Source organism: Pygoscelis adeliae, unplaced genomic scaffold (genome assembly GCF_000699105.1).
Source record: "Pygoscelis adeliae isolate BGI_AS28 unplaced genomic scaffold, ASM69910v1 Scaffold267, whole genome shotgun sequence".
In the NCBI taxonomy this organism is placed as follows: domain Eukaryota; kingdom Metazoa; phylum Chordata; class Aves; order Sphenisciformes; family Spheniscidae; genus Pygoscelis; species Pygoscelis adeliae.
The window spans coordinates 4,148,684-4,159,389 of NW_008825150.1; the positions used below are offsets into that span (position 1 = coordinate 4,148,684).

A 10,706-nucleotide genomic window follows, 5' to 3' on the forward strand; every position below is an offset into this window, starting at 1 on the left:
TGAGTTAAAATTTGTTTTTGAAATTCCAACGTCGTATTTTAGTCAGCCTTGACAAAAATGCCTGAATTGCAGCTACACACAGCAATCAAAAACACCTTCTGTATTGGGTCTCACATTGGGAAAACACATATAGAAATAGGTAATTGGGTGTGAAGCCGTTTGCTCTTGTGAAAAAATGATTGCTCATTAGCAAGGTGTTTGCCACAAACACACACAGGCACAGTTGCATTTGTTGCTGTTCAGTTTTTGCCAACTTTTAACACAGAAGAAAATGCACCAGATGCCATAAAACCAAGAACTTATCTTATCACCCATGTATCATTCTTATTTATTTTAATAATATGTTTTGTTTCTTTGTTCCTTTATGACATATTTTTAATCTATAGCTTTTCCTTTTTCAATTTTTCCTCTGAAAAGCATTCCTTTTTCTGAATGTACTAGCTAGGGCCTAGATGCAGCAGTCCATCCCCATTCAGGGAAGCTTTTAATCATTTGCTTAATTTTAAATGTGATGTCGACGTAGGACTAGTTGATGCTTCCTGAGTCATTAAGCCCAGTACCCAGCTATCACTGGCACCCTTGTTATGAAATTGCTTTCCTAAAATGATATTTCTTTCTTGATATGTTTGGGGATGTATATTATATTTGCAAGATGGTTTTGCATTGCAGCATCTACAGCTGAGGTGCTTTGGTGCCTAAAAGATTATTTATTTCTCATTGGAAATAGAGAACTCTTGGTTCAAGGAGTACCTGGGATAAAATAGGAAATGGTTACACAGGAATCGGGAAACTAACCAGTTAAGAAATACTGCAGAAGGTGAATTCCCGCTAAACAGAAATGTTTTACTCTAATGGTGGTGATGGTGCCTATTTTCTCAGGGACAAATCTCTGCCAGAAGCCTAGATGAAACTATGTAAGATATGATGGCTATAGCTTTTCTCACTGCTGTGGTCATGCTCACCTGGGATATTGGGTCTACTTGAATCACTGTCACACTGAGTCTCTCAATCTCCCTTTAAATATTTAATTATTTATGACAATGTAGAACAACTGGCCTTGAAAATGCAACTGTCCCCACAATTCTGTTGGGAAACCTTGTTTTAGGTCTTCTGTTTCCGGTTAGTAGTAACGTTAATTAGAAAAAAATCTCCCAACTTTCAGGTAGGTGCTCTACACATTAGGCTATTAATTAAAATGACATGCTCACAAACCAATCTTAAGAAGCCAATATCCAGCTGCTTTTGGGGTAAGGCCCACCTTCACTGGCTACGTCTGTACCACGGGAAATGCTCTCTGAACCTTTTGGTTCCCCCACACCCAGGCTGGAAGATCTGATGGAGTACTTTGAAGATCCCTTCTGAGATGGAGCTGGGACAAGCTTTGTGGACCCACAGCATAGGCTAAGTCATATGATGCCTGCTGGATGCTGCGCCCGTAGAGGGGTCAGCAAGAGGACAGGGACTTGAAGAGTTGAGCTTAAGCTAGAATTGCAGCAGCTCAGAGATTTGTACCTTAGTGATCTGCTGACAGGGCATGCTTGAGAGGCTTATGAGAATCTCAGTGGCACTGAAAGACTGCTTATAGATCTCCACATGCATATGAAATGTTATCAAAGTGACTCCCATCATGGATTTAACCTGTAATCTGTTTTGTTGCAACACAGGCCTATCAAATCAAAACCTCAGAGTGTTTATTAACCATTCTGAGTCATCCCCTTCTGATTACATGCAACCACGAGAAAGCTTAGAAAAAAATGTGACAAAATATAATTAAGTTAAAACAAAATATAAAAAGATAAAAGGTCCATTATTGAAATAAAAATAAAAAAGAAATGTTTGTTTTCATTTTAGTATCAGGAAAAAACATTCCATTAGGCACTAAGGGAATATTTCGAAAAGAAAAATACTTTACAGGGAATGGAATCTTTACGTATATTCACATGAAAAGTTTAGAATCCTTTCAGTGGTTATAAAATCTTCAACATTAATCCACAAAAATGTTCATCAACTTTTCAAAAAACTTCAGTCAGGCATGGTTATATGTTGTCTCGAAAATAAAATGTTAAAAATATTCTGTGTTTTTATTTTGTATTTCAAGGGTGCGATATTTACCCAAAGAAAATATCACGGAAAACTCTGATGGCACAATATCCTACATGTTGCCTAATGTTGCTCGTTTTGAGCCTGATATGTCTGTTGGGACAGAAAATGACACCATCACGTGCCTCAACCTTGCTGTTGTTGTAAGTAAAGAAACAAAACCATAATGTCCACATTCAAGTGTTGAGATACTGGAGGAAATAGGGGAGAAGTTAGCATTAGTAATACTGAAACTGCCACAGGATACGCTTCCTCTCTGTGAACTCAGATGACATGACTGTGAGCTACACTGAGAAGAGCTGTATTACGGTCTTTAAAAAAAAATAAAATTCTGAGTACATATTACGTATATATTAAGGTTTCCATATATTCCCAAGGTAATCTTAACGGTAAATGAAAATTAACTTGCTCCTGTCAATGGAAGCAAAGTCATCAGTTTGGATGGGATGTATCAAAAAGCACCCTCCTAGTCAATTTTAGTGTGGGAATGAATCAAGAGTTTGTGGATGGATTCCCTTTCTGTGTGAGGTACAGCATGAACAGTACAAGATGGATTTGCCATACTCTTTCTGTAATATCCTCAGTCCTGCTTTGCAGGGGAGGCTGTATTAAATCCCATGCTCGGTGTATGCATGGCCTCGCTGCCCCAGCTGCTTGCTCCCCATGGCAATGGCAATCCCTGAGCTCTCCTTCCTACTGAGACCTTAGTCCTTCAAAGAAAAGCACAGGGATTACCACCTAGAGTAGTGCTAGAGCCTTTTTAGTCCAGACGTTTTTGTGTTGTCACAGGCTGAGAAAGTTTGCCCTTGACTGATGTTTACAGTTTTCATATTTATATTCAGCTCTGGTTGTGTTGCCTTATTGTCTTGCACTAGCTCTGTGGCGTCTGCATGTGAGTGTTCAGGACCACTGTGAGAGGGTGGGTGTTAGGGGCAGAGTGAAGAGATGCTTGGTGTTAACACGATATAGAATCATAGAATCAATCACAGAATCATAGAAAAGCCCATCTTGGAAGGGACTTCAAGGGATCATCTGATCAAATCTTTTCTGAGAAAGGGAGCCTAGATGAGATTTTCCTCACATCCAATCTAAACCTCCCCTGGCGCAACTTGAGGCCATTTCCTCTCGTCCTTTTGCCAGTTACTTGGGAGAAGAGACCAACACCCACCTCGCTACAGCCTCCTTTCAGGTAGTTGTAGAGAGCAATGAGGTCTCCCCCCAGCCTCCTCTTCTCCAGGCTAAACAACCCCAGTTCCCTCAGCCGCTCCTCATAAGACTTGTTCTCCAGACCCCTCACCAGCCTCGTTGCCCTTCTCTGGACACGCTCCAGCACCTCGACGTCCTTCTTGTAGTGAGGGGCCCAAAGCTGAACACAGTATTTGAGGTGCGGCCGCACCAGTGCTGAGTACAGGGGCACGATCACTTCCCTACTCCTGCTGGCCACACTAGTTCTGATACAGGCCAGGATGCCGTTGGCCTTCTTGGCCGCCTGGGCACACTGCTGGCTCATGTTCAGCCGGCTGTCGACCAACACCCCCAGGTCCTTTTCCGCCAGGCAGCTTTCCAGCCACTCTTCCCCAAGCCTGTAGCGCTGCATGGGGTTAAAATATATTTTCTAAAACCCTGTCCAATTGCACCTTGAAAACCTCCAGTGATGGGGACTCTGCAACATTCCAGTGATTGACTGTTCTCAGTGTAAAAAAATTCTTTCTTCTATTAAGATGAAACCTTTCCTGGTGCAACTTGTACCCGTTGCCCCTTGCCTTCTCCGTGTGAAGCCTTCTCTTTGTGAAGAAAGAGCCTCCATCTTCTTTCTAGCTGCTCTTTAAGTACTGGAATATTGTGATGAAGTCCACCTGAGCCTTCTTTTCTCTAGGGAGAAAAGACCTAATAAATAAAGGCAAATGACCTTATTCAGACCAGATATATTCTGCCTGTGTCCTAATTTAGGCCAGCATCTCTCTTTTGGAAAGCTGTTCTTTTTTCCTGTACTCAGAGTCCTTCATGTCACGGTATTAACTAACACTGCTCGGCTCCCATGCCTTGGACCATGTAGCTCTTTATGGGTCTAAGCATAGGCTCATGCCTGGAAGCAGCCGCATCAGGGGAGATGGGAACAGAGGATCCAAGCCCCATTTTGCTGTTCAGAAACAAACTGGTGTAAGCCCAAATTCCCAGAGAGGCTCTGCCTATCTCATTTGACAGCACTGACTTCAATCCAGTAGAGCCCAATTTTTATATCATAACCTTGTCGTCAAAATACTCACAAGAGAATTCAGAGAGATGTTTTTCACACTTTCTTAACCCTGAGAGGACTGAATCCACATCTCCTCTATCTCATAATCTTGTCATATCCTTGCTTTCTGCTTACTCTGTGTTCAAGTTCAGACAAGAGTGTAAGATTCATGGGGTTGAGGAGGGCAGGAAATGAGGGCAAAAGAGACTATTCCATTGCTATCCCCATAGCACTAAGTACAAAGAGATGGTCTACTAAAAGGCTGAGCACTTGCACTAAGAGAATGACTTGTTTTTACACAGATTTACTTACCAAAATTGTTACAATTTCCTGCTTCACCAGGTGGGCCAACATAGATCATTTCTGTTGGCTTTCCACAAGCTATTGAGTGCCTTCAGGGACTTGACTTTGTGTTTATGCCTCTGGGAACGTTCATTACAATTTCTGCTGGTCAATCTACATTATTCTTCATTGAATTAGGAAAAATTATCCATTATTTAGAATTAAAGCTGTTCAGAAAGGACTTGTTTGTTGCAAATATGTATTCTTTCTAAGTAAAGAAATAATGGAGATTCAGCACTTGATCAGTTTTATGCAGGATACAGATGTATTGCTGCTAGCATAACAGCGAATCTAAACCACTTATCTAAGCCAATAAGTAACAAGGCTTGTATGTTTTTACTTACATGTTTATAGTGTGAGTGAGTCTGAAGTATGTTACACATGGAGATGACAGAAAAGAGATAGGAAACCAGAAGTGGTACAAACCATGTTATACAGATAAGGATTTGAGATTATTACTTGGGAGATATTCAAAAGCCGTGTCGCCGTTGTCCTGGGCAACTGACTCTCAGTGGCCCTGCTTGAGCAAGGAGGTTGGACCAGATGACCTCCAGAGGTCCTTTCCAACCTCAGCTGTTCTGTGATTCTGTGATTAGGGATGATCTAGTGAACTCATGTAAGCAGTAAAGACAAATTGTCTGCCTTTGTGTAAGTTATGCCCAGTAATTGTTTTGTTAAAGAGTGTCAGTTTTCATTAGAAACTTAACTTACAGTGAGCTGCAACTCAGGAAACTGGCTTTGCCAGAGATTTCTTGGAGTCAGTCTCTCTGTTTTTGATCCAGAGCACACGCAGAATTTTATGCTAAACGTTAATTTTCTTGCTGTTGTAGGCTGCACCTGCCTTGTATACAAACACTTTTATACAACTACTATTAAATACTTGGATTAAAGCTTCTAAGTCATCCATGCTGCAGAACAGAACAGTAAAAGAATTACTGTGGGGATACAAAGATCCCTTCTTAAACAAGGTCCCCTTCCCCTTGGACCCAGTTCTGGGAGTCTTCTACCCGGTAAGTGAAACCAATGAGGAGGCAAAGCCTTCAGTTATCATTCTGTGAATAAAAATTAAGGCAGCTGCTGTGAGGAAGAAAAATATGACAATGCTATAACAGTACATCTAACTGTTATTCCTTCTTCTTGTGTCTGTTACAGTATAATGGGACATTCGACGGACTTTACAAAGTCTATACTGGGAAAGAAGATATTAAAAAAACAGCAATAATTGAAAGCTATAAAAACAAAAGGTATCATAGCATTATATAATTAAAAACCATACATATTTTCAAGATATGGCTTTTAAAGCTCGATTCACTAAGAGCTATAGATAAATGGAATATCTTCAACAATTCAAGGAAAGCTTGATCAAGCCCTGGGCTTAGCAAAAACACCTCTCTCTTTCAGCTATTCATGTTTCTGTTAGGAGCTTGGATTTAAGACAATTTTTGATTCTTTGATACAAGTAGTTACTTCTGTTTTGCATACTTAAGTAGCTAGATCACTTTTATCCTATTATAATGCATCATATAGTTTATCTGAATAAATAGAATCACAGAATCATTAAGGTTGGAAGAGACCTCTAAGATCATCGAGTCCAACCGTCAACCCAACACCACCATGCCCACTAAACCACGTCCCTAAGCGCCTCATCTACATGTCTTTTAAATGAATGAACATCTCTATCCTCTGACTTTGCTAATGGATCAGGCTTATACCAGAGAAGTTATATTTAGCAATACAGGTAATGAAATGGATTACATGGTATAATATGCTACCTGCATGACTTTTTTTTTTATCTTAAGGAATCTTTCATACTGGGAAGGTCACTGTGATTTGGTTAATGGCACAGGTAAGCCTATGAAAGCTTTTTAAAACTTCAACACATTTCTTGATATTGCAAGGGAATAATGAAATACGATATTTAAGTTAAATCCCCTGGGCTTTGACAGTTTTGTATTCTGTATATTAAATGTCTATATAAATATGAATGTATACATACTACCACTATTATACATGCATATGTGTGTATCTATTATAATATATATAGTATACATTATTGTATGTTATTTTATATATACATGTACACACACCCTCTTCAGCTAGAGTGGATGTGGAACAGATGCAAGAAAAGAATCCAGCTCTCTGTTTCTACTAATTATCTTTATGGTATAGTATAGCTAAGATTGTTTTTCTTTGCTATAGCTGTTGAAAATTATCTTTGCATTCTAATAATGTATATTCATTTACAGTGTTGAAAAATAAAATTAAATGCACCAGAATGGACAGATTTTTTTTTTTACTGAGATATGAAAAGAAATTGAGGTGACAAGGGAAAAGGCTGACAGACAGGTGGTTTGGAGGCCACTAGCAAGTGAAAGGGATGAAGAAGAGAAGTAGTTTAGTTTGGGATGAATAAAGTGGAGAGGAATATTTTTTAATTTACTTTTGGAATGCATATGAAAACAGTTGAGTTGTTTAAGAGACATTTGTTCAAGATGATATTTTTCTTCTGGATGAGTGAAAGCGTCTCTATGAGGACACCAGAATCTGTTGAGCTGAGGCTGGCAGATGTCATGGTGGAGGATCTTGCAGAGAGCTGTAGGCCTTCGGTGAGTGAATATCAAAAAGAGCAGGTTTTTGGGTTGGTTTTTTTTTTCCCCCTTTTCTGTGCTGCTTTACCTAGCATAGATCATTTTCATTACAACCCGGAGCACATGGCAAGATACTTTGAAGTATTTCAAATACATCACAAGAGTCTGACTTTCCAAAAGTCTGTGAATCAGGAAGGATTAATTCCTTTTTAAACTATGTAATTAATTTTATAAGAGGCAATATTTTCTTAGGTTCTGTGACTTTCCTTCTTTCTTGTGGCGCCTGAACCCTTTTTTCCCAGGGTCAGCTTTTTGTTTTATCTTCTTCTGCAGCTGATGGAATAAACATACTCAGCTAACTAGACTAAGTGCTCCAGTACAGTGAAAATGTGGAGCTTTTCTGTGTTAGCAAAGGTTATCGCACAGTTTACAAGAGCATTCAGTGTGACTGCTCAGGTGAGACCATGTGTTTAGAGAAGCAGCAGGTTTAAAAAGTCTTGTAAGTAAGTGTGAGAATTCCTTCTTATCTTGTAAGCTTTCACACCAAAGAGCAGCATGTATAGTATAAGTAAATATCTAGATAAAAATATTAAGCAGTGTTCTTGTATGCGTCTTGAAATGAGGCCATGTTTGCAAACTCTCCAAGACTGCCAAGATTTAGAAATAGAGTGTGTGTCTAGGATGATCTTGGATCTTCTTTAAGAAAAAGTGCTTTTGTCAGCAGTGGGCAAGTGGCAGTATATAATTTAGCTTTCTCACTCTTGCCAACTAGATTCAAAGATATCACAGATGTTTTTAATCCCTTGGTTATGGCTGCTGACTAAGAAACTAAACAGAAATTGTAGCAAGAAGTAATAAATGTACTGGTTAAAGGTTTGTTACAACACCTTGTTTGGGAAAATGGGAGAGAGTCCTCTTACTTAACTCTGGATGCTTGCAATGCAGAAATATGCATCTGAACTGGCTGTCTGTGTTCTTTTTATAACGAGTGGAGAAAAAGACATCACCACGTGCTATTCCTCTGACCTATTTTGCATGTCTACCATGGGGTGAGATGGATTCTGCTCTAGAAGTGCTTCCTTCTCTCCATTAGCTATAGAGAGGATCTCAGCTTACAAAGAAGAGGTCCACTTGAGCAATCTTCGGTGAAAAAATGTTTGGCACTAATTATTAAATAGGCCATTTTGAAGTCTAAAGCTGTGTTTCTTGTAAGGGCTGAATGCCATAACTGCAGGCGAACCAAACATCTCTGGAAAGGTTTAGTTCTTTAGACTGCACAACCTTGAAGCAATGGCAACAGGTATTGGGATTCATATTGAGCAGGATTGTTTTTCGTATCCTCTGTTTTTAATGGGCTTGATCATACAGCTTCACATCTGTGAAAAAAAGAAAATAGCTGCCATAATTTGGCTCGCTTTTAAAAACAATACAATCTTAACTGTGGAGTGCCTGTCACTGTGCAATAACTTACATAAATATTTTCCCCATAAATGACTCATTTTGTTTACCTTTTTCACAGCTTTATAGGAAAGTAACAGCCGAGTATTGAGCTAGAAATTAAATCATGTCTTCTAAGTGGAATTGCTTTCAAGCTCTTATTTTATTTTATTCACAGATGGGGCATCATTCCCGCCGTTTGTTAAGAAGGATCAGATACTGCGCTTCTTCTCCTCTGATATTTGCAGGTAGTCTGGTCCCTTCCTGGTGTGCGTATACACCTGCGTGTGCCACCCGAAAGCTCTTTTGTTTCAGAGGGCAGCTGCAGTGGCTCTGCCTGGGCTCAGGTCACCGAGGCAGTTCAACATAAACATTTCACCTAAACACAAGTAAATTTGTGAGCTGTGCTCATGATTCAGAACCTGATTCTACCACTTTTATTTAGGTCAAGTAGCAAGCTATTTACGGTCTATTTTATTTCAGCCAGTTACAGATGTGTAATTCGGGAATATCTGACTCTGTTGTGAGCTGTTACAGATCTATGAAAGACATTGAGGGCCACAGGGTTCAAAGTCTTGAACAACTTCTAAGATCAGGACCTAGCCTATAACCTGCCTTACTTGGTCTGAGAAGGCAATAGGTACAGCAGGGACCAGCTTTGGCATTTCTGCAGAACATCATGTATGCAGAACAGGATTTACTGTCATCCACTAGATACTCAAAATTGTTTTCTCACAGGATATTTTTACATATTTTATTTTTATGTATTTACAAACAACCAAACAAACCTGCTTAATACATCCCATACTGATGGCTTTTCAGCCTGCTGCTTCTGCTGTGGCTATCCAGTGTCCCTGAGTTCTCCAGTGGGATTGCTGAAAGCAATGTTAAAAGATTTAAAGTGCATCACAGTGTATTTACTTTGCAAGGTTCAACCCCTTTATTTATTTTGCTGCCTGGAAACAGCTGCTTCCTTTTAACTAGGTTTAAAGTGGTCCATTTGCTTTGCAGACTGTTTGTTTTTAAAGATCAGTGTTTTTACATGAAGTTAAAGTTCTTTTTTTTTGTGATGTAATTGTATCCCCAAACTGGAAAGCATTTCATAATTCATGGAAAAGGGAATTCTACACAAAAGAGAAACGATAAAATTCTTTGGATCGATTGCACAGTTTGAGAGATCCCTCTGGCCATTTAATTCTCACAATTAATGAACAATGAAGAAGGACAGTAACAATTGCCCAAAGGTCGTGCTGAAATGGGGTCATGGAACATGGTTCTGTCCATGTTGCAAAACCCAGAATCCTTCTTTTGTTTGGCTGCAATACAAAGTGTTGCTGCCCTGGTTACATTACTGTGTAACAACCGTATCTCTGTATCAGCTGATAATGTATCAGCAAAATGAAGCTTAAGTGGTATTCTGATTCATATGCAATGGAATAAGGTTATATGCAGAATGTTGCCTCTATCATAAAGCTTAGATTAGTATCATCAGGTCAGCAAAATCCTATAGCAGAGTTGATTTATATTGACAAGCATCTCTACTGTAGTCCAAAAACTTTCAAAAATTTCGTAACAGTCGGTGTAGAAGTGTGTAGAGAAAAGAGCTCTTAATTAATTTGTTAGTTTTGTGTGTATTGTTTATTAGTAGCATTAGTATTTTTGTCTATCTCTGTGTATTGTCATGCTCACCTCTGAGCTTGTACATCCTTTTGTGAAAGTGTGGAATTTTCACTGTTACAGAGGACCGCCCCTACAAACTGCTGAACAGTATGAAGGGAGCCTGGACATTGGCTCTCTGGAGTACTTGCTTCTTTTAAGAGACAGACAGTTGAGGGATCCTTGAAGAGTATTGCCATGAATTCAGACTTTTAATCCAAATGATTGAAACACGTTTCTCCTCTTTTATATTCAGATCGATCTATGGAGTTTTCCAGGGCAAGCAGGATGTGAAGGGAATCTCACTCTATCGTTTCACAGTTCCTCGTGAAGCATTTGCATCTCCT

The 10,706-nt window shown here is 39.4% G+C and overlaps 1 protein-coding gene across 1 annotated transcript in view; it reads left to right on the plus strand.

Annotated features, from left to right (window-relative positions):
• Nucleotides 1-10,706, plus strand: part of CD36 (CD36 molecule (thrombospondin receptor)) — a 30,460-nt gene that overhangs the window by 12,889 nt on the left and 6,865 nt on the right. The window contains exons 4-9 of the mRNA XM_009328357.1: nucleotides 2,099-2,243; nucleotides 5,509-5,688; nucleotides 5,831-5,922; nucleotides 6,478-6,524; nucleotides 8,882-8,951; nucleotides 10,616-10,704. Coding sequence (XP_009326632.1) covers nucleotides 2,099-2,243; nucleotides 5,509-5,688; nucleotides 5,831-5,922; nucleotides 6,478-6,524; nucleotides 8,882-8,951; nucleotides 10,616-10,704 — 623 coding nt within the window. The remainder of the gene's footprint in view (nucleotides 1-2,098; nucleotides 2,244-5,508; nucleotides 5,689-5,830; nucleotides 5,923-6,477; nucleotides 6,525-8,881; nucleotides 8,952-10,615; nucleotides 10,705-10,706) is intronic.